Source organism: Dunckerocampus dactyliophorus, chromosome 4, assembly GCF_027744805.1.
Source record: "Dunckerocampus dactyliophorus isolate RoL2022-P2 chromosome 4, RoL_Ddac_1.1, whole genome shotgun sequence".
NCBI lineage: Eukaryota > Metazoa > Chordata > Actinopteri > Syngnathiformes > Syngnathidae > Dunckerocampus > Dunckerocampus dactyliophorus.
In genome coordinates, this window is record NC_072822.1 from 25,512,208 (window position 1) to 25,535,553 (window position 23,346).

Genomic DNA, 23,346 nt, shown 5'->3' on the forward strand with positions numbered 1-23,346 from the left:
CGTTCGATCTATGTTCCCACCCTCACCTATGGTCATGAGCTTTGGGTCATGACCGAAAGAACGAGATCGCGGATACAAGCGGCTGAAATGAGTTTTCTTCGTAGGGTAGCGGGACTCACCCTTAGAGACAGGATGAGGAGCTTGGTTATCCGGGAGGAGCTCAGAGTAGAGCCGCTGCTCCTTCACATCGAGAGGAGCCAGTTGAGGTGGCTCAGGCATCTAGTCCGGATGCCTCCTGGACGCCTCCTTGTTGAGGTGTTTCGGGCATGCGCTGCCGGGAGAAGGCCCCGGGGAAGACCTAGGACACGCTGGAGGGATTATGTCTCACAGCTGGCCTGGGAACGCCTTGGTGTCTTCCCGGTGGAGCTGGAGGAGGTGGTCGGGGACCGGGAAGTCTGGGCTTCCCTACTGAGACTGCTGCCCCCGGACCGGACCCGGATAAGCGGAGGAAAATGGAATGGATGGAATGGATTTATTTTTCCAAAATATTGCACTGATGGAATGACAGACGCCTTTTGATCAAGGATTTTTATGGATTTTTTAAATAATGTTTGGTTCAATCTATATCCGGCATTTATATTTATTTATTTATCATTATTATTCTCCCTTATTTTTTATATAGTCTTTCTGTCAGTTTTTACTTATTTACTTTATCTGTTCATTTAGCTCTTTATCTCTTGCATGCATTTTAAGTTTGTTTTTTTATGTGTATTTACCTATTTATTTCAACACATCGATTTTCATTATCTTGCATCACTGCATAAGCAATCAATCAAACAATCTACCTTTTCTCTCCCTTATTAAAAACTGGTAACATTTAAACACAGTAATTGCTGAGACATGGAGAAAGGGTAGGATTAAAGCTGCAACAATTAATTGATAAATCAATGATTAATCAGTTATCCAATTAATCGACAAACTATTTTGGTATTCTATGAAAACATTTGATTTAAAATCTGATTTTAGCCTCTCAAAGGTGAATATTTTAAAATTCCTTAGTCATCTATGAAAGCAGACCTATTATTGTTGTGTTTTAGGCTAAACAAGATATTCGCACACATCAGCTTTGACTTTGGAAAACCACGATGGACATTTTTGCCTCTCTTCTGTTGCGGACCAAACCACTGACTGTTTGTGTTTGGTTCATATTGAGTTGGTACGTCTAGGGCTTAACCGATTACTTGATTAATCGAAACAACAAGCTTCAGATTAATCGACTAAGAAAATCGTAGTTAATTGCAGCCCTGGATAGAATTACATAAGATAAGTTATTACAATGTGTTCTTATTAAGCTCTGCTTGTTAATTTTTCCTGCTCTTTTTGGGACATGTTGAATTGTGCGAGTGTAAACGTGTTGTTAATGTAAAAAAAAAAAAATATATATATATAATATATATATTTCCATTACCAATACAAAATTAGAAATGCAGGTACTCAGTGATGTAACTACAAGTATATTATGACTGAAAAATGTCTTTGCAAAGATCACGTGTTACGTCATACTTGGAGCTGTTTTCTATAGTACAGTTGTACACCATTGCCACAGTTATAAACATGATATATATAATGATAATTTCATATAGTTAAATAATACCTCTCTGATAGTGTCAGACAAAACTGGTCGTTGTCATCTTTGTAGCAGTAGAATTTATGATACCATTTACCGTAATTTCCAGTGTATAAGCCTCTACTTTTTTCTTAAACTCTGAACCTTGTGGCTTATGCAGCGGTGCGGCTAATTTATGACCATGTTCTAATCTTGTGACATCTCCTACACTTCAGAACTACTACTAATCGAGGTCATTTACTCAGTATAACAGTCTGACTCACGGTGTCATCTTAGAAAGATGCTAAAATCATCACAAAGCAACTTAACACTCAAAAGGTAGCCAGGACATATACAGAACAAGACAAGTACCAATACCAATGAACCAGTGGCCAATGAGCTGCTCTGCTGGGAACAATGCATTATGGGAAGAAGTTAAAATAGCTGTTTGTTTTTTTTATTTTAAACTCGTATTGGTGCCTGTCTCGTATATTTCCTAGCTACCTTTTGAGTGTTAAGTTGCTGTGTGATGATTTTAGCATTCTTTCTAAGATGACGCCTTGAGTCACATTCAAACATATTGAGTAATGACCTCCTGTGATTTCCGATGGGTTGACAAGCTCGTTGTGAGTTTATTTCATTTTATAACGTGGACATGTGCGGCTTATATATGTACACATCTGTTTTTCTCTCTAAATTTAGTCGGTGCGGTTTGAACACCGGAAATTACGGTAAATTATGCAGGTTGTCATAAAGTTGTGATCGACCAGTGTATCTGGAAGACGTTTTAACTACAACTACTGTCCTGTGGTACATTTATGGTATTCTAGTTTTGCAAGTACTAAGTAAAATATTGTCTGTTCATTCATACAAAATGTTTGATGTTTTAGGTGAAAGGAGTGTACGAAAAGGTTGGCGAGGCGACAGAGACGGCGCTGACCTGTCTGGTGGAGAAAATGAACGTTTTTGACACCGAAGTCCATAACCTGTCAAAGATTGACAGAGCGAATGCATGCAACTCGGTGAGCGACACCACGTTGCTACGCCCACTGCAGGCTTTCTCATGCTTCCTTTTTGTGCTCAGGTGATCAAACAGCTGATGAAGAAGGAGTGCACTCTGGAGTTCTCTCGGGACAGGAAGTCCATGTCTGTCTACTGCACCCCCAATAAGTCCCGTTCATCCTTGGGCAAAATGTTTGTGAAGGTATGCCATGATATAGAACAGAAACAACCATCTTGACAACCTGGACTTGTCTTCTTCTCTCATATATGACCTCTGCCCTCTCACAGGGGGCACCAGAGGGTGTTATTGAGAGATGCACCCATGTCAGAGTGGGTAACAGCAAAGTTCCCCTCAGCAAAGGCATCAAGGAAAAGATCATGTCTGTAATCCGTGAGTACGGTACCGGCCGTGATACGCTGAGGTGTCTGGCTCTGGCCACACGGGACAGCCCACCTAAGATGGAGGACATGATACTGTCCGACACAGCCAAATTCTCTGAGTATGAGGTAATTATTGGATGTCAGCAAGTAAGACGGGAGAGTGAGCTTGTCTGTTGTTTGGCTGCACAGTAGAAACATTCTGTCTCCGTTCCCCTGCGTCCAGTCCGACCTGACCTTCGTGGGCTGTGTCGGCATGCTGGACCCTCCTAGACAGGAGGTGGCGGCGTCCATCAAGCTCTGCCGCCAGGCTGGCATCCGTGTCATCATGATCACTGGAGACAACAAGGGCACAGCTGTGGCTATCTGCCGCCGCATCGGCATCTTCTCTGAGGATGACGATGTCGAGCACATGGCCTTCACAGGACGAGAGTTTGACGAGCTTGCGCCCAACGCACAGCGCGAGGCTGTAACTCACGCGCGCTGCTTCGCACGCGTGGAGCCTTCACACAAGTCCAAGATCGTCGAGTTCCTACAAGGATTTGATGAGATCACCGCTATGGTACAGAGTCTCCACGATGATACCCTTCTTGGAGATGTCAACCTAGTTCATCATTTTTATCTTGTCAAAACATTAGCAACTCACTTATATTTGACATTGTTTGTCCACAGACGGGAGACGGCGTGAACGATGCCCCTGCCTTGAAGAAGGCAGAGATTGGTATCGCCATGGGCTCTGGCACTGCTGTGGCCAAGTCAGCCTCCGAGATGGTCCTCGCCGATGACAACTTCTCTTCCATCGTGGCTGCTGTTGAGGAAGGCCGCGCTATTTACAACAACATGAAGCAGTTCATCAGATACCTGATCTCCTCCAATGTAGGGGAGGTGGTCTGGTGAGTTCACGATTGATCATGTTTGTCTTACTAGCACAGGCTTTTAAAAAATAGCCGCATCAGCATACAGGTTGTAATTGATATCCTTTCTCCTGGTAGCATCTTTCTTACTGCAGCACTGGGCTTCCCTGAGGCACTGATCCCAGTTCAGCTACTATGGGTTAACCTGGTTACCGACGGCCTCCCTGCGACCGCCCTGGGTTTCAACCCACCAGACCTTGACATCATGGAGAAGCCTCCCCGTAACGCTAAAGAACCTCTCATTTCTGGATGGCTCTTCTTTCGATACCTGGCCATTGGTGGTGAGCGTCATGTCTTTCTTTGATGGAGATTGATGAATCATAAGTGGCTTGCGGTCATGGGTGTGGTGTCTTTGCTGCCAGGGTATGTGGGGGCTGCTACAGTGGGGGCTGCAGCCTGGTGGTTTACGCTGTCAGAAGATGGACCCCAAATCACGTTATACCAGCTGGTAAGTGACACAACCTCCACTTGACCTTCCAGAGAAGCATGCACTTCCTTTTTTCGTGCAGAGTCACTTCCTCCAGTGTGGCCCTGACAACCCAGAGTTTGACGGCCTGGACTGCGAGGTGTTTGAGTCCCCCTACCCCATGACCATGGCCCTGTCCGTGCTCGTCACCATTGAGATGTGCAACGCTCTGAACAGGTAGAAAAGCTTTCAGGGGAGAGAGCAAAAGCCACATTTACACCCTCTGACCTTTTCTCTTCACTTCAAAGCCTGTCAGAGAACCAGTCCTTGCTGAGGATGCCCCCCTGGGAGAACGTTTGGCTGCTGGGTGCCATCTGCCTCTCCATGTCGCTTCACTTCCTCATCCTCTATGTGGAACCTCTGCCTGTAAGTCTCACCCCAGCAGTTACAGTGCAGAAGATAGCATCGTGTGCATTTCTTTTGGCGCATGCACTCCACACACGTAGCAGGACATCACATTTAAAGAACTATGTCATAACTTCTGCCTGTACCAAGATAATAATCCTGCTTTTGTTTGTACTGGTGTAGAATTGCACTGCATCATCACGTGCGTTAGTTCCAAAGATAAATGACACATGATCACATGATCACATGTGCATGAGTGTCAAGCTGATGTCACCGTGCTCCCCAGGTCATCTTCCAGATCACACCACTGGACTCCACCCAGTGGATGATGGTGCTAAAGATCTCCCTGCCTGTCATCCTGCTGGACGAGCTGCTGAAGTTTGCGGCCAGGAACTACTTGGACTTGGGTAAACAGCCGGAGAAGCCGAGTGGTCACAAAGGCTGCTCCCTGTCTGCATGTGCTGAGGGCATCTCGTGGCCCTTTGTGGCCGTCTCCCTGCCACTGGTGCTGTGGATCTACAGCACCGACACTAACGTGGCTGCAGTGTTGTGGCCCTGACTGACCTGCTCTGTGGACTTTAACACACACATCTAACACAAACATTAACTCTGATACACTCCATCCCGATCTGACGGACAGATCCTTGATGTTTAGAACATTTTTAGCAGAGGAGAGCTTGGTGGTTTAGTCATGGTGACATCAGGTTTTTTTGTTTTTTTATGACGTTACATACAGTATGCCCACCTGGATGCTGTGTTCAGAGAACCATTTTTATTCCAAATAATAAGAATGTCTCTGGGGACAAGAATAAGTATAATACACTGTAGAGTCAAATACAGGTCAAAAGTATTTAGATTTGACTAAAAATATTTTTTTTCTTACAAGGCATTTTTATCTTGGACTCATTTGCGTATCTTAAAAGATATCTACGAAGTTGACGTAAACATAAAATGGGGGTGATTTCTGTGAAAAAGCAACATAACTGTCTAGTTGCACAATATTTAAAACCTGCACACAGTGACTTCCTGTTCAGTGCAAAGTAAGCTTCAAAATAAAAGTATGGCAGTATTAACCTGGATTCTACCACAGCAACTAACAAAATGCACCCATGTATTATGTTTTTCAGATTTAAAAATTAAGAGTTATTATTAAGAGTTATGACTCTGGCCAGAGTCACAAGTAAATGTGCAAGCAATGGCGAGTTTTGGTGATATCGACAACCGCTTATGTCAGCCAATCCGAGGGGTGTCGACTTAAACGGGTTCTACAAAGATGTACTATGTGCTCATACATGTACTAAGATATATGAGTGCTTACTTGAAGTATACATACTAGTAAGCATAAAAGTGCCTGGTAAGAAGAAACGTCTTTTTCAGCCAAAAATTGAGCATCTTGAGTTCATATATTTCATCTTTCCACTTTCTGAGATATATAACTTCATTTCCTAATTAGTTTTGATGATTTTCTGCATTAGGCAGAGCACAGCTACCTCACTGCTCCTCAAGTTTGTCTCCACAACTCTTCTTATTTTTTACATACAGAGCAAGGGTGTCCAAAGTTGTTCCATCAAGGGCGACAAACGCCTAAATGAAAAGATGCGGGGGCCATTTTAATATTGTGAAACACACAAAAACCAATCCAATGTCAGTCAAAACTGAAATATTGTTTTCTACATACGTTATAAGGACCGAGTTTTGGGACCACCAGCAAATGGGGGGGAAAAAAAAAAATGCGAGCAATTTATACAGCTATAAAAATTTCTATTTTTGCCACAAGGCTCACTCCCCCGCCTCCAAACCCTCCCGCTTGTGTGACGCTGACGTTCTCCGATAACATTTGCAATAAAAGTTCCAATTATTAGATTAGATTCAGCTTCAGAACCCTCCCCCGTCTCTCTTCAATATGACTTGTACACTTACTAAACACATGGAAAATAGAAAATGCATCGGCACTCACCACTAATGAATGATAATATCGGAAGATGATCCATGAACTCGCAGAATCGGACTCATGGTATAGAAGTTTATATGTTTCACTTTTGTGTCTCACGCCAACGAAAGACTAAACATGAGAAACGTGGGCTTTCTAATAGCGGTACATGTCTACGGTAATGGCAATGCTTTCATTTTATTATAAGTCACAATGGAATACATCACATAGTTCAGTTGGCAGTTCCACATGTCCAAAAGGAGTAGGAAGAAGCAAAGCTTACAGTATTTAATCCTACCCCTCGTCCATTTCACATCAATTGCAATACATCTATTCACTTCCTGTATTCCCATGTAGTCTTTACCAGTTGATACAGTACATGGGAAAATGATACAATGGAAAATGCTAATGTAATGTAGCAATGTAGTGATATGATTGTCAGGGTTTTTCTTCAATCATAATAAATAATAATCACACAATTTAGTATAATAGTAAATAACTCAGTTGAAATAGAGATAGCTGTACTTAGTTGTAATAATAGGTGAGTACTGACAATGAACTCACAAGAATGAAGAGTAATGAGTGTTGTAGTGGTTCAAAACTCTTCTTCCTTGTATTTTGCAAACATCAACTGTTTGTATTGTTTCTTGAATTCGTTCATCTTGGTGCTTTGTTTGAGTTCCTTACTTAATCCGTTCCATAATTTGATTCCACGTACTGAAATGCTGTGGCTTTTAGCGTTGTTCTCGCATATACGTACGTGTTTTAAGTGTAGTTTTCCCCTGAGATCATATTTCTACTCTCTTGTGAAAAGTATTGTATGACTTTTTTGGGTAACAGTTTGTTTGCTTTATGCATACACGCAAGCACCAGACTTGATAGCCACAACCACAGGCTTTTATTGCAGGTTTGAATGCTGTCACGACAGGCACAATAATCCCTAACAAGGGCTACCGTTGTGGCCGTAACCCACACCACGCTAAACTTCAACAACTCTGAATCGCTGATGTCACTTCCTGCCCGAACCCCCACTCAGCTCCCCTAGCACTGAAACACTTTTCCAGCAACACACGCAAGCATGAGTCTTATTTATGTCCTAAATGGCTTATTTTCTCTTACTAAGTCTAGTATATTGGGTACGAGTGTAACGCCAATGGGGGTGTTATTTCATGTCTAGAGTGCTTTAATGTTAAAAATCGTATTTAGAAGATCGTTAACCAGTTGTTTAGGCTCTACCTATGAAAATAAAAGCTTATATCATAATTATTTTATAATATTATAAAATATTTACAAAAAAGGAATCCTGCTTTGTGGAAATTAACTTCGGGTCTGGAAAAATGAACCTCAATTAATGTGGGATTACTGTACATATTATAAGTTTTGTACAATTTAAAAAGCGAATAAATCGTTGTTAGTGTAATTTATAGTCGAGGCAATCATAACATTTTTTGTTTTCTTTCCAGTGTGGTTAAAATAAGCCTTCATAATGTTGTATTGCAGGCTCTTTTTATTGGTATTTTTTTAACAAAAAAAGAACTGCAGGCTGCAAATGGCCCCTGGCCCAGACTTTGGACATCCCTGCATCCCATGCAAAGCCTTCATCCACATTCTGGCATCTTATTCAATTCCATACACACTTGTCTTTAATTTGATCAATCTTTGGAGTGTAATATATAAATGTGCACATACTGTACTTGAATATACTGTGTATGATACTTCACATGGAAGTGTGTATATCTGTACATAATAAGCACAGCAGTAGGATGTATAGGTTGTATTATCCTTACGTCATTTTAGTCGCTAGAAGCGTGGTCTTTAGGCTTTCGGTGTGCCTGTACCTGCGAGTGCTTTGACCTTTTATTTTCTAGGTTATTTCCTGCAAGGCCTTCCATGTGTGCTGCAGTGTGAGTACACTAGCGTGACCCTGCATGCCAACTACTAGTTGTCGATCTTTGTGTCATTGCAGTTTCATTTTTAATACTTTTAATTTTTTGGGTTTGTTTAAAACGCCTTCAGTGTCACAAAGTGCTGAGTAAGCCTTGCACATTTCAAACCGACACAGCATTTCTGCTATTTATGTTTGCAGACTCAAATATATATACTTGGTATGACACGTGCAATGGTTTAATCCCCGCTCTCTTTTCTCTTTCCAGCGAAGGCCATGTAGGCCCAAGTCCCAAAAATCCGTTGGCTTGGTTTTGTGTTGTGCATGTGTGTTTTGGGGCAGCACACTTACAGTACATGAGCTGCATGTCAGAAAAGTGAAGACAGAGCTGGTTGATTTGGAATAAATGTCCTCATCGGTCCTTCCGTCCTTGTGCATGAAGAGCCAACCAAGAACGCTAACAGCTTTCATGCCTCATTTGACCTGAACATCTTAGTACTGTTTTGGTGCATGTCTGCTCAATCTGCTGCCTTGTGTAATAGAGAATGTCAAGATTCATGGCTACGAGTGTTTAGATATGCGTAAAAACAGTCGATCTTTCCTAAGGAAATGCTTTTATGGGCTATTTTAAAAACCAAGACATGGAGCAGATGCAGTGGTTACCACTGCTCTGATTGTTTGTCACATGAACTTTGGATTCAGGTAAATAAAATTAAGTTTCATGAATGTTGTCATTCTTTTGTCTGTGTGGGAACCTTGCATTAAGTGGTCTGTGTAGTGCACATCAACACACTTCGAGTTTAATTGTACAGTTTAAAAAATATTTACATTTATGCATTCCAACATGACAACATACCAGACAGTATACCAAAATGTATCAAATATCGCCAGACACCACTGACTGAATGTTAATGTTTTGTGTGTGTTCAACTACAGGTACTTTTAACATCTTTCCTCCCTAACCAGTGCAATAGTAGAGGCATTTTTAGACACAATGATGCTCCATTTAATACCAGGTTGCATTTGAGAACAAGGCATAGTTAGCATCAATGTTCCAAAATCAGTAACAAATGAGTGGACTTATACTGATGTGTTTAAAAATGAAATGACAACTACTGAGGTGTGATTCCGGTGTCTTGGACTCCCAAGCAGTGCAGTCTGTCCCCTCGTGGGGGCCTGTGTCACTGCATCCCAAACCACTGTTCCTGGTCGGCCCACTGTGCCGCCTCGCTGTCGCTGCCCTCCAGGTCGCCGTCTTCACCGCTGCCCTCCATGTCATCGCCATCCAGCTCCACTGTGGCATCCGTGGGACTCTCTTCCTTCTCCATCTTCTGCATGCCTTCTAGGGACTTCTGATCATTGGGGTCCAGACTAGGGGAATAAAAAAAAAAAAAAAAAAAGAAGGAATGCTAAACACGCCTTCTAAAACAATACCTGATGTCAACAGCTGCCATCATACACATGCATGCACACAATTTCTCTCAAATGTTGTTCACAAATGTGTCTACATCTGTATGAGTGAGCACTTCTCCTTTACAAGATAATCCATCCAACAGGAGGCTGGCCACAATAAAAGGCCACTCCACAAGGTGAAGTGTTATCATACAGCACTTGCAAGGGTACCATACGCCCAGTGATGTGCGGTGAGGTTCATGGCTGGTGAGGCACTGACTCTTTTGGAAGGTTTTTTTTTGTTGTTGTTAATACAGGTTGTGCAATAAGAGGACCAACAACCAAAACGAGATAATTCTCTTTTGTTTAAAAATGTCTTCAAATTGTGTTCAAATATTATGTCCCATTTATTTATTTTTTTAAGAAGTGGAAACCATTTGTGTTCTTACCTTTTATCTGTATATGAACTACATACTGTACAGGCACACCCGTGCAATCATCATGCTGTCTAATCAGCATGTTGATATCAGTACATCTCTGAAGTGGATGAATTATCTTGGATCTATGAGTTTACAACAGGAGTGTATCATTTCACAAGAAAACTAAAACAAAAAAACAAAAAGAACCAGCAGCAGAAAAACTGGAAAAATCTGCAGTAATTTTACCAGAATAAAGTCAAAATATTACAAGAAAAAAGTTATGAGACTAACGTAATATGAGGAAAAATGTCATTTTAGTAGCATAAAGTTAAAATGTTAAAGAAAAAAGCCTTTTTTTTTTTAAGTCATAATACTATGAGAAACAAACAAAACAATGAATAATGTTGCAGGTTTTGGAAAATTAGGTTTGCAAAAAAAGTTCAGGGAATTAAGCCAAAATATTATGGGAATAAAGTCACAATTACCACAAGAAAATTTACAAGAAGAATATTGAAATGGTTGGAAAATTAAAAAAAAAAAAGACAACGGAAATGAAAAAAAAAGAATAAAGTCAAAACTACTAATAGAAAAACCTACTCTACCGAGGAAAAAAGTCATAATTATACAAGAATAAACTCAGAACATTATGAGGGAAAATGACATTTTAGTAGCATAGAGTTGAAAAAAACATTTTTTTTTTAAGTCTTCGTATGAGAAACAAAACAAAATAAAGGTGTCATTTTTGGAACATTATGTTGGAGAAAAACGTATAATGTGTGAATAACGTCAAAATATTATGCAAATACAGCCATAATATTACAAAAAGTAAATTTACAAAGATACTGAAAGTTGAAACAATTGACCAGCAAAGACCGAAGTTCATACTAATAATGCAGTTTTTCACCTGTATCACAAAGCTGAGATGCAGTTTCTTCTTGAAATATGCATGTATAACTCACTTCTTAGCACATGTGCATGTGGTGTTTAACACAATACCATCATGGCCCTTGCATTCTTTCATTTTTCAGTCTGTGGCATTGGGGGAAAAAGTTTGGACACCCCGGTTTAAAAAAAAAAAAGAAAAAAAAAAAAGAAAAGGAGTATTTGGTTACCTTAGTGCAATGCTATACTGATCCATGGCCTCCTGGTAATCATTAACAGCCACCAGGAAGTCTCCGAGCATCCTGTGCAGCACACAGTCACTCTGATTGGCCAGGGCCTTGCGAAGCAGAGCGATCCCTTCTTCGTGCTTCTGTTCTCGACCTTCACCCAACCCCGAAAAAAAGGTTTATCACTAAGTTTATCACTATTAAAGTATGTGATCATGGACATATTTTTAGGTGTAGTACTACTACAGTACATACTTAGTAGTTCTGCTTTTTTCACCACAGCCTTGGTGTAGTCAGGCCTCTGAGCCAGTGCTTTGTCCAGTAAAGTTTTGGCTTTCTCCTGGGTTACAGGGTCTTCCAGGCACACAGTGGCGAGGATGGTCAGAGTCTGTGCGTTGGCCCCTAAGGTCTTATAGATGTTATTGGCCATCCCCATTGCCTCTCTGATGCCATTGGACGCCAGGTAACAGTCAATCAGACCTGCAATAACACAGCCATTAATACTTGCCGGAGGTCTTAAAGGGGGTGAAGCAAACGTGCCTTCGTAGCAGTCAAGTCTGCACGGCGCCAAGCGCATGGCCTCCCGAAAATGAATGATGGCTTCCTGGACACGGCCCATGTTTCTCAATGCCGCCCCCTTCAGGAGGAGAGCCTGCACGCTGTTGCTGTTCAACTGGATGGCCTTTGCGCCGAGATACAGCGCTCTGGAGTAGCGCTTGCTGTAAAAGCTGTGACAACTGACAACACAAGCATGGGTTATTAGAAATATGCAGAACATTTCCTCCAAACCCCCAATCCATACAAATATTAAAATGTTACTTTTTAAAATTATAAATATATTAGGATATTCAAATTTTCGTCTACTGTAAAGTCGACTAATATTCAAATATTTGTTGTTTTTTTTGAAAGAGCAGAGCTAATTGCGATCCCGACAAGTAAACTGATCTCATTTGTGACTTTTTCCACCTCACAGAAAGAGGCTAAAACACTCAGATGAACAAATAAACACGGCAGGTGTGCAACAGTACGGCTGCAGTGATCCAATATTTTAGTAATCGAGTATTCTACTGAAAAAATTTGATTAATCGAGTAATTGGAAAAAACTTTTTTTTTGCTTGGTTAAAGAGCAATTATAAATACACAACGGACAAAACATTTCACTAAATAATCAACGACAAATTGGTTTAATTTTTTTTGTTTGTTTTAGATAATCAACCATTTTACTACTTAAACATTGTGCATAGGAACAAACTGTATTGTCTTGGGTCTGATGGACGACAGGATGGTGCTTTTGTAGATTCATTTATCCATCCCGGACTAACTATTTACTGGAAAAGGAGAGAAATAATAATTACTTTACTAATACATTACTAAAACTATATTACATATTACATGATGTTGATGGTTGTGCATTTATAAATCCTAAACGTAGACAAGCTGACTAGAAATATAACAAATATTATTTATAATATATACAGTTTTTGCAGTGTTCCAAGTAAAGTGAAGACATGTGTAGTGGAACACATTACTCTCAGCTAAGTGAGTGAGACACGCACTTCCTTGTTCCATTACACAGTATTGTTTACTAGAAATGAGCAGCTACTGATTGTTTTGAATTTGTTTTTAATTTGTTTTTAATTTCCAAGTTCTTAACTCACAGTGCTGTGTTTTTGCATGAAGCCACGTTACCGTCGTAATAAACTGCCACACATTCGACAGTAGTCATAATTAAGAGAAAGCCAGCACACAGAAAGCAAGACAAACAAAACCGAAACAGAGTCGCTATCGGCACACATCAGAAAAGTGCACATAGAATAGGAACAACATGGCTTGAAAAACAACAACTTGCCAAAACTCTCAGTGAGCAGCCTATTTTTTTGGGTCTCAAAATTCACTGTCAGGATATAAAATTGAAAAGTTGGTGTCACAGCCTTGCCTGTTTTAAATGATACGCTGTTGCTTGTTGTGGCGTGACACGTAAGAAGCTGCTGACAAGTTGCACTTCAATTTCTGGAGTCATCTTTAACCTTTTCAAATGACTTCTACACTTCAGATGATTGTTTTTTTTAATTAAAAATTTTTTTTTTAGGAGCCATTATGAGTCAATAAGTCCGTCAATGTCGATGGTCTTCCTAGTGTTCAATGCTAGCGCTCACCTCAGCTCCTTTGGATTGTGCCACTGAAGCAGGTGACATTCTAGCTAAAAATGTCTGCTCAGCAGCAGCCGTGGCCCCCCATGTAGTCAGATCAGACTCCGAATCAAATCATCGAATAGTCGACTATTCTAAGACACACCTATCATTATTATCATTATTATTATCATTATAAATAACATAAACAAATATTTTTCTTCTTTAATGTCTTCATTTTAATATTTCTATTATTATGAGTATATGTATGGGTATTTTTGTATGTATTTTTTAAAAGTATTTTATTTAAATTATTTTTGTATAAATTATTTCTTTTTTTTAATTCACTAATGATTCAATAAATTAAACCTTTTTTTCTGTAATGTATGTCCAGACTCGCGGGCCACCCATGTATAAATACAACATCCACCCATCCAAAGTGCAGCAAAAGGTTAAAGAGTAAAGGAAATGAGAAGGCTTGAAGCAGTCAAGGCTTGAAGAGTGCTCACATACTCACCCTGAAATCACCCAAGGTTCTGCGTGCTGGTCTGAGATATTGAACAATCGTCCTCCCAGGACCTCGACATCTTCAAGGTGTCCTTCTCGGGCCAGCAGGTAGCCATAGACATCCATTCCTGTCAGTCAAGATAAAAGCACTTACTACACACTATTTTCTTTGGATTTCACACAATTCTGGATCTAACTGCCTACAATATAAAAATAAAATAATATGCAATAACATAAATTAAGGCTCTTACAGGACTCATAGCCCAGGACACCTATTTGAGGGCTTGCGTCAGTGACTGTGGATCTTAATAGCATTATAATAGCACTTAATAGCACTCTCGCTAGCGTTAGCATTGCACTAGCTGGCCACAAGGAAATATTTTCAACACACGTAACTCACGTACATTATAGCCATCTGATTTTTGTTATTCATTATGTATTGTGCAAAAACATGACAGGAACAACATCAAATTAAAAGCACTAAATGAATACAGAGGCACCATCCGCCAGTACGAGCCTGCAGGACTTTTTTTCAGAGAGGTGCACCAACAAATATGTACATTAGCACTCAGTAACGTCATCAAAACTTACCTTTATGCATTCCCACATAGTATTAGCATTTGGGACCAAGTATGAGGTGAAAGAAAAACCAGAAAAATACAAAAAAGTAGTCTTATCTGGGCATCGCGGGGGAAGATGGATTGCAAAGTTAAATGGTGCGTTCAAGAATCGTGGAACAAAGTGGAACAAGTCGCCGCTTGCATTAAACATGCAAAAATTGTGGGATTTCTAAGTATATATTATTTTTTTAATTTCACAAAGAAATTGATGTACAGTAGTTATTTACTAATTACTTCATTTTTTATTTTTGTGTGGTTTTTTTTGTTGTATTTTTTTAATCAATGCACCTGACTGTTTCCCACGTCCGGTGGTTGGGGACCCCTGCCTTTTACAGCACGCTTGGGAATATGATGTGCTTTTTACACATTTGAAAATACTGTAAGAATGACACTTATACAATTGGCTTCTTTATTTTATAATGTAAGATTGTCTACATCGACAAATGTAATCGTTGAATCATATCGAATCGTATCGTTTGGGCACTGTATCAAATTGTTCTGTTTTTAAAATATATAGTTTTTTTTAATCGTATCTCAACTTTTGTATCTAGATGCATATGGCAGCGTTTGACACAAAGAGATTTACATCCCTACTTATTGATAGATAAAAACTAGCCGTGATCAAATGTGATTAATTATGAGTTAACTATTGACAAAATGCGTTTAATCGTGATTAAATATTTTAATCGATTGACAGCCCTAATATAAATACAATATGAGCTTGCCATACCAGTTGATTTGGAGGTGTCAATAAAAGTATTTCATAGTCCTGCACTTAATAGAATTGATTCAAGTTACACAGTGTAGAGGCATGTTTCTGAGAGAAGCAGACACACTGTGAAGTGACTTCACTACATTTGTGCCACGGTCTTCTATGCAAGACTCTTCTATCTTTCATCCTTGCCCCTGTTGCTCACTGTGAAATGTAATATCACCATTTTTTAGAGCTACGGTGGTCCATTTAACCCACAATCATACTTAAATTAAAAGAAATTAGAGAAAAAAAAACGCTAAATGAATTTTGTCCAGCGATACCTTTGATGAGATACGGGTCCAGCATCTGGGCTTGTTCAAATTTCAGGATGGCGTTCTTCGTGTCACCTGCCCTGAAGTAGACATCTGCCAGGCTTACCAGGAGGTCCACGTTGTCCCGCAACAATGACTTCTTCTCCAGAGAACTGAGTCACAATAGGGGAACATGATAAAGTATACTTCTGATCAAAATGTTAAAACCAGTTGAAAAAGTGGAAGAATTTACATTTTGCACTGTTGGAGGTTAAGGAGTTTCCAAGGAGAACTTCAAAATGCAAAAAGAAGAAAGGGAGTGAGACAAAATAATTGTGATTAAGCAATTTATTGCAAACAACCATTAAAGTGGAATAGGCTGTTGATCCGGTGATCAAAAGTTTAAGACCATAGCTCAAAAACCCCTGAAACCTCCCTAAAATAGAAATACCACTTTCAAAAAAGGACTCAGTAATGAGTAGCTCCACCATTCTTACTAATCACCTCACAAATTGGTTTGGGCATGCTTGATGCCAGTGTTTCCAGGAGGCTAGAGGAAATGTTGCACCCGAAGTCAGCTGGGATAGGCTCCAGCATACCCACGACCCTAGTGAGGATAAGCGGCATAGAAGATGGTTGATTGGATGGTTGTTTGCAATAAATTGCTTACTTATTTTTTGGTCTCACTCCCATTTCTTCTTTTTGCATTTTGAAGCTCTACTTAGAACCTCCTTAAGATCCAACAGTGCAAAAATGCAAATTCTCTTAATTTTTTCAACTGGTCTTAACATTTTTATCAAGTTTGATGAATGAAACACAACATGCACAACAGCATCACAATATCTGCTTGTCGTTTGACACACAGCTGAGATATTTGCTTTTTGATGATTGTGCCTACAAGGGACCCTGTTTCTGTCAACGCCCCTTGGCCCTCAGATTTCATGGCGACAAGGGGTCCACCATGTATGTCACTGTCGACTTAAGTGGGCACTTTTTAGTAATAATAACAACGCAGTGGACAAGGACCTGATGAGTTGGTTGACATAAACGAGTTGTTGACATAAGCAGTACCAACTTAAGTGGGTTACACTATATTTAAGACTGAAAGTCAACTAACCCCAACACTAACCCAGGTTTACCAAGTTATGGTATTTGCTTACCAAATGGTATTGATGGCCCTTTGATTATCACCTGCATGTATGAAGGCATAAGCCTTAATCCACACAGACAGCCAGTCCAGGTTGGGGACACTCTGGATGACGTCCATGGTCATGGAGGCCACTTCAGCTCCTTTGACTGATAAAGACAAAAGGCCTATGGAAGGCAAGAACAGTTAAATGAAAAATATGTTTTTACAAGGAGATGAAAAAAAGCATTTTATGATTGATGATGGTGACAGGCAGATGTGGTTCAGGTGAAGGAGACAGACAAAATGAGGTGTGTGTTATGCATACCAATAATTGCATCCATGGCCAGGGGGCACTGTCGGAGGACTTCTTTGTAGCTTGTCACTGCTGAGCGTTCCTGTCCAGCTTTCCTGTACAGGTTTGCTAGCATCATACTGATCTAGGGTAAAAAGACAAGGAAAAACTATATTAAAAGATAGTAAAGAATTTTAATATAAACAAATATTGTCACAATACAAGCATTTTCTGTTTGTATGGTTCAGTACTTTTTTTTTCTCCTTTTCTAAGGTCAAAAGTTGTGAAGGATGCCGAAATAACGTACATACAACGTACAAGATGAATGCTATTCTCAGGATCGCTTCAATACTGGCTCTTCAGCACAGCCTCCATTATTATCAATGAGAGGAGGAGCACACTTAAGGGGACAGGTGCTGTGTGCCAGTGTACATTTCTTTTGGCTATGCTATTAGTGTAAATTCCAGTGTATAAGCTGCACCCACTAAATTTAGAGTAAAAACCCAATTTGTACATCTACAAGCCGCACAAATCCATGTAATAAAATGGCATATCGTGGCACGCACGAGTCTGTGAGGACCAGGCAGCTGGAGCCAATCTCACAACGAGCTTGTCAACCCATTGGAAACTGCAAGTGGTCATTACTCAATATAACCGTCTGACTCATGGTGTCATCTTCCGCTAAACTCATCACACAGCAATTTAACACTCAAAAGGTAACAATATGAGTTTACAATGATTTTTTTTTTTTTTACGTTTTTCATAATGTATTGCGTCTTCATTGGAGGACAAGCGGCATAGAAAATGAATGGATAGATGGATGGATGGCGGTGCAATGCTGTCTCTGTCCACCAGAGGGAGCCAGAGAAAGGCTGACATCATTGCAGTGCCCCGCAGGCACCAATGAATGCTTTGCTTGGACACAATGCATTATGGGACAAATTTAAAGATATTCTTTTTTTAATTTTAAACTCATACTGGTACTTGGATTGTATATTTGTATATGCATTGTATATACATTGTCTATGCCGCCTGTCCTCCAATTAAATGCTTTGCTCAGACGCAATGCGTTATGAAAAACGTTTAAGGAAAATTTTTACATTTTGAACGTGTATTGGTACTTATACATTTTCTAGGTATCTTTTGAGTGTTAAGTTACTGTGCGATGAGTTTAGCATTCTTTGTAAGATGGCACCGTGAGTCAGACTGTTATACTGAGTAATGACCTGCGATTTCCAATGGGTTGACAAGCTCATTGGGAGTTCACTGATAGCTCGTGATTGGCTCCTGCCAAAGAAAGAGCTACAGTTTCCTTACTGACTCGCGAGCGGCACAGTATTTAAACGATTAGTAGTAGTTCTGAAGTAAAGGAGATGTCACTGCTGCATAAGACGCAGGTTTCAAAGTTTCAGGAAAAAGTAGCGGCTTATATGCCAGAATTTATGGTATTTGTATGTTAACTTATAATTATTAAGTTAAGCTCACCATTGCTACTCTGTGATACTTTTCAGCTATGGCATTGAAGTGCTCATGACACCAAAAAAAGTTTGTAAAAAACAATAACAAAATTACTCACCTAAAACATTTTTGTCTTACTGCTGTAATAGATGAATAAACAACTATAAAACAGGAGTGAAATGAAGTTGTGATTTGGACATGCCCCCTATCGAGTTTTCTAAACCACTGTCATTTTGGCTGTGACGTCACGACGAGAACACGCTCCGGGAACCAGATTCAAACAAACGCAGCCATGAACTCACAGCAAAGCCAAGAAAGTGACATATTCACAACAATAATAGTCACTGATATTGTTGATATTGATATTGTTGATATTGATAATATTGTGATAAGTATGATATGTTTTAACTGGTAGTGATAGCCACTGACACATGGCACATTGCACAGAGCTGAAGACAAGTGACAGGATTGCTGTTTAGCTAGCAATTTGGCATGAAAACCAATATTATTCTAAGATTCGTAGTGATGCTTCAGTGAAAGACGACTGTTTGGACTTATTGTTGCACACTACAACAGATAGCACGTTAGCCGCATAGCGCATCATAACCCACCCAGTTACAAATCAACACTTCATTAGCCTAACACTAGGCTGGCTACTATAGAGAATATTAGTAGAAAAAATGTGGATTGACTTACTGCCACCTTGGTATGCTTTTCCACGGTTTAACGTCTTGTGGGGTTTTGACTTTTTAACTTCCATCTGCGCTGCACTATCAATACAACTATCCCTCAAAGTTGCCAAAATATCAAAGTATCTGATGTGACAAATGTCGTCTTTTGGAAATGCAAACAAGCTTACTCGGTCCCTTCGAGTGTTCAAGCAAAGGCCTTCAGCACAACGAGTGGGCATAATGGACAATAATAAATATAAAACAAATAACATAAAATTCGTCCTGAACTGGACCATCACAATGTCAAAAGCATTGGCAACTATAATTTCTGGGTTGGAACTTTTTGTGTACATGTCACTTGCTCCATGTCACTTGCTCCTCCACTCCTCCAGGTACAAAAACTGTACAAAAAAAAAAAAAAAGGTAAATATTTCAACATTCCAGCACATATCTAACAAAAGGAAATATGCTTTTCACTGTTATTTTTCATTGCAAATATAAGATTAACATGGGTTTTGGTGTCATGAGCACTTTAAGGTATAGGTCACATTGAGTGTGAAATATGTGGAATTATAATAAAAATAAATAAAAATAAATGTGTTTAAAGTTTAAATAAAAAGCAGTATTGCATTACTTGAGTCATGTTGTGGGCAATTTAATTTCTTCCTTGTACAGGGCAGAACATGTGCAGTTTCAACCAGGTGTTATTTTTATGGTAATTAAGCTAAGTACATTATATGTATACACATCTGTTACTGTAACAAGAAAGGAGAAAATAATATTATCATCGGTATCTGATTGGTATCAGTATCGGCAGTGGTTCTCAATTCATTTCTCTCCCCCTGACATTTTTTTTCACGTACTTAACTGTACAAATCGCTGTATGAGTTGCTGGCTGTATGAGTTGCTGGCACCAGCATTCTGCATACAAGCATATAATCACCTGATGATCAAACTAGATTAATAAAATATGATGAGATAACATCTGCAGCAACTTAAAACAATTTCCAGTTTAAAGGGGACGCGATCAGAATGGAGCAAGGCAGAGGAGGAGAGCAGGCCTACAGCATTTGCCTGGGCATGCCCATTTAAGGAAGTCCGGATTGCATCGACATCAATGGAACTCTGTGTTTTAAAAAAACTCTGTAAAACACAGCATGCAGAGCTGTCCAAAACTGCTTTCAGGTCTCACTTCCAAATGCGCAAACCTCACTATCTGATGCATTGGCATTGTTTAACATGAAAATACAACATTGTAACAACATTTATAGGTCAGAAAAGAGGAAAAGCATAATAGGTCCCCTTTAAGTTTACTCACAGCACACCGACAAGGGAGGCCCGTCCCACTATTTGAGAGTTATTGTTATAAGCTGGGTCCGCACGGTGGCCCAGTGGTTAGCATGCTGGCCACACAGTCAGGTTCGAATCTCTGTTCGGCGTCTCTGTGTGGAGGTTGCATGCTCTGCCCGTGCATGTGTGGGTTTTCTCCGGGTACTCCGGTTTCCTCCCACATTCATGTTAGGTTAATTGGCGACTCTAAATTGAATGTGAGAGTGTATGGTTGTCTATATGTGCCCTGCGATTGACTGCCGACCAGTCCAGGCTGTACCCCGCCTCTCGCCCAAAGTCAGCTAGGATAGGCTCCAGCACACTCAAGACCCTAGTCACGATAAGCAGCATAGAAGATGGATGGATGGATGTTACAGGCTGATAAAACAACGTTATAATATTGGTATCGGGTCATCCCTAATTTGTACCATACCATTTTTGACACCCTTCAGAGGTGCAGTGGTATGGTACAAGGGTGGAAATAGACACCGCTAAATTACCAAAGCAGCTCTTTTAGATAATTTCATATGAAAACGGAATAATCAAAATAAAAATATGTATAAATGGAGGAAAATTATGCCATAGCTTCAAAAGTCCCTTATTATCACTTTTTCTACTTATTGTCTGGCAAAAGTCACAAGTCAATGTGCAAGCAACGGCTTACGTCGACGTCAGTCAGCTAGTCTGAGGGATATTGATGTAAATGGTTTCCACTGTATCAATCACAACAATGTAAGAAGCCAACCTTGGGAGTCCTCTGTCGGGATGGGATCCCATCCAGCACTGCGATGGCATCTTTATCCAGTTTTAAGATCGTATAACATTCAGCTATCTTGTACTTTACTTCAATCTCTGAAGGAAGACTCTGAAAAACAAAATAGGTTTCACTGGCCTCCAAACTTGACACACGCCCAAAATATAGATCTTTATTTCTCATGAGCATGATCACAGATGACAATAAATACTGTAAACTTTTTGTTTTGTTTCAGTTACCAAAACAGAAGTGATTTGTAAGTAAACACTGCATGAAGAGTACGCCAAACTTTATGTACATTTAAAATGTGTCTTATTAAAAATACCTGTGCCTGAAGGTTAGCTGCAGCTCCACCTGCAGAGGTACGAACTTTGGATGTTTTGCTGAGCACCTTCTTCTGTTGAAGTGCCATATTGTATTTACAGGCAGCATTGCGGTACTCTTTATCATGGAAGATAGCATCAGCATGGTAAACCAACAGCTGGTACTTCTGGGCAGGGGAGAACAGTTCTCTAGAGTCAAAACAGATACAAACAGTAAAGTCAATATTATGAATATTGGCAGAAAAGCATGCTTATAATCTATTAACAATACATACAAATAAAAACATACAACACACAGTGTTAAAATACATATTTTGAGTACACCCAAATTATATATTCATAATGTCTCCTACTTTTCCAAAATAGACAAACTACAGTACAGCTACATGAAATAGCAGGTTATACAGGGGGGTAAAAAAACGTTAGTTGGATGGAATGACAGATTGTTCACACGTCAGCATTTGAACTCATCTAATATTTGAAACCCACATAACAAGAACGCTTAACTGACATACAGTTACAACACAAACGCACCTATCGTTATTTTAACTCACTGTTGCCGTTATGTCGCTATTCTTGTGTATGGTGTTTATACAGTATTTCAACGTAGTTGTTTATTAGGCCGTGTAATTGGTTTTAAACAAATGTCTTCGTGATCATATATTAATATTCTTTACGTTGTACCTAACCAAATGCAATGTGCTGAGGACTACATACAGATGTTGGGGAAGCCTTCCAGGAAATAGACGGACCCGGCGTGATATTACTTACGGGTTATTATTACTCATCGTCAGCAACAAGCTGCTCAATATCCGGACGTTAGAGTGGAGACCAGCCGCGGCCATGTCCCGTACATGATCCACTACATTCATTTTCGGTAGCTGGATAGAAGATAAACACCTTATTTGGGTTGACGTTTGTATTTAAAAGTTTCAGCTTATAAACAGCTAATGCTAGCCAACCAGCTAACTTCTGGTCTATTAAAAATGGCGCCCGAAGAGTTCTCTTCCGCATAATGGTACATGCTGCCTTTACGTGCACTTGGAAATATTACAGTTTCATTGCTCTCGCTCAGTGGTTGTTCATGGTGGCACTAGTAACCCTGGGAGTACTTGAAGGCACTTGAATTTTGAAGTATATACAGTATGTACAGTAGGGAAAATATGATATGAATTTGAGCTCTGATTTTTTAAATTTACCCCTTGCAAAGAACAGTACATAGCTTTTATTGTACCGTATGTTTATTGTAACAGAGTCAGAATGTGAAAATACCTATCGTTGATCTAAGATCTCTTTTCTTGTCTCCTTTCTTTAATCTCCTCTGTGTTACTGACATTATCTTTTGTATTATTTTCAAAATAACACAGTTGTAATCTTATACTATGAAAAGCCATAATTTCATACATACAGAAAGCATTTTAAAATGACATCCCATTTATGCTCTCTTTATACATTATTTTAAACAATTGTGACTCACTCCGAATTATTCAAAAGCAGCTTTATTATATAACATCCTTATTTTTTTCCCTAGACGAGTAACAATTTTGTAATTTTCGGGCCGCACAATAATAAACACTACTACGTAGAACAACAAATAACGAATAAGAGTATAATATTGGACACCGCGTATTAGTATGCGGACTCTCACACGCGCTGTCAACAATATGTACGCATGCGCACTGCTCAAGTCAGCAGCTGAAGCTTGTGTCAAAACACAGAGGGAATCAAAATAACACAGCTGTA

General features: G+C 39.7%; 2 protein-coding genes across 2 annotated transcripts in view; one reads left to right on the forward strand and one right to left on the reverse strand.

The window, feature by feature from the left end:
• LOC129179481 (sarcoplasmic/endoplasmic reticulum calcium ATPase 2-like) overlaps positions 1-9,192 on the forward strand; it is a 32,513-nt gene extending 23,321 nt beyond the window's left edge. The window contains exons 11-20 of the mRNA XM_054772753.1: positions 2,437-2,568; positions 2,631-2,750; positions 2,837-3,055; positions 3,153-3,488; positions 3,599-3,819; positions 3,919-4,121; positions 4,203-4,288; positions 4,350-4,483; positions 4,555-4,672; positions 4,938-9,192. Of these exons, the coding sequence (XP_054628728.1) occupies positions 2,437-2,568; positions 2,631-2,750; positions 2,837-3,055; positions 3,153-3,488; positions 3,599-3,819; positions 3,919-4,121; positions 4,203-4,288; positions 4,350-4,483; positions 4,555-4,672; positions 4,938-5,210 (1,842 nt within the window). The 3' untranslated portion in view covers positions 5,211-9,192. The remainder of the gene's footprint in view (positions 1-2,436; positions 2,569-2,630; positions 2,751-2,836; positions 3,056-3,152; positions 3,489-3,598; positions 3,820-3,918; positions 4,122-4,202; positions 4,289-4,349; positions 4,484-4,554; positions 4,673-4,937) is intronic.
• On the reverse strand, positions 6,552-22,588 carry anapc7 (anaphase promoting complex subunit 7). The gene is made up of 11 exons (XM_054772757.1): positions 22,375-22,588; positions 21,606-21,792; positions 21,272-21,391; positions 17,102-17,213; positions 16,808-16,961; positions 15,678-15,820; positions 14,033-14,150; positions 11,927-12,123; positions 11,642-11,866; positions 11,390-11,540; positions 6,552-9,837 (listed from the first exon to the last, which is right to left on the reverse strand). Exons 1-11 carry the CDS (start codon positions 22,473-22,475, stop codon positions 9,648-9,650), a joined length of 1,698 nt encoding a protein of 565 aa, XP_054628732.1. The 5' UTR covers positions 22,476-22,588; the 3' UTR covers positions 6,552-9,647.
• Between the last annotated feature and the right edge of the window lie 758 nt (positions 22,589-23,346).

Bases quoted from the DNA above. Each gene is read 5' to 3' on its own strand.
- anapc7 (XM_054772757.1), bottom strand. From the start codon at position 22,475: ATGAATGTAGTGGATCATGTACGGGACATGGCCGCGGCTGGTCTCCAC. The intron at 21,392-21,605 runs GTATTTTTAATA...TTTGTTTTTCAG, and splicing joins CAGCTAACCTTCAGGCACAG to AGTCTTCCTTCAGAGATTGA. The intron at 12,124-14,032 runs GTGAGTATGTGA...TTGTGTTGTCAG, and splicing joins GAACCTTGGGTGATTTCAGG to TTGTCACAGCTTTTACAGCA.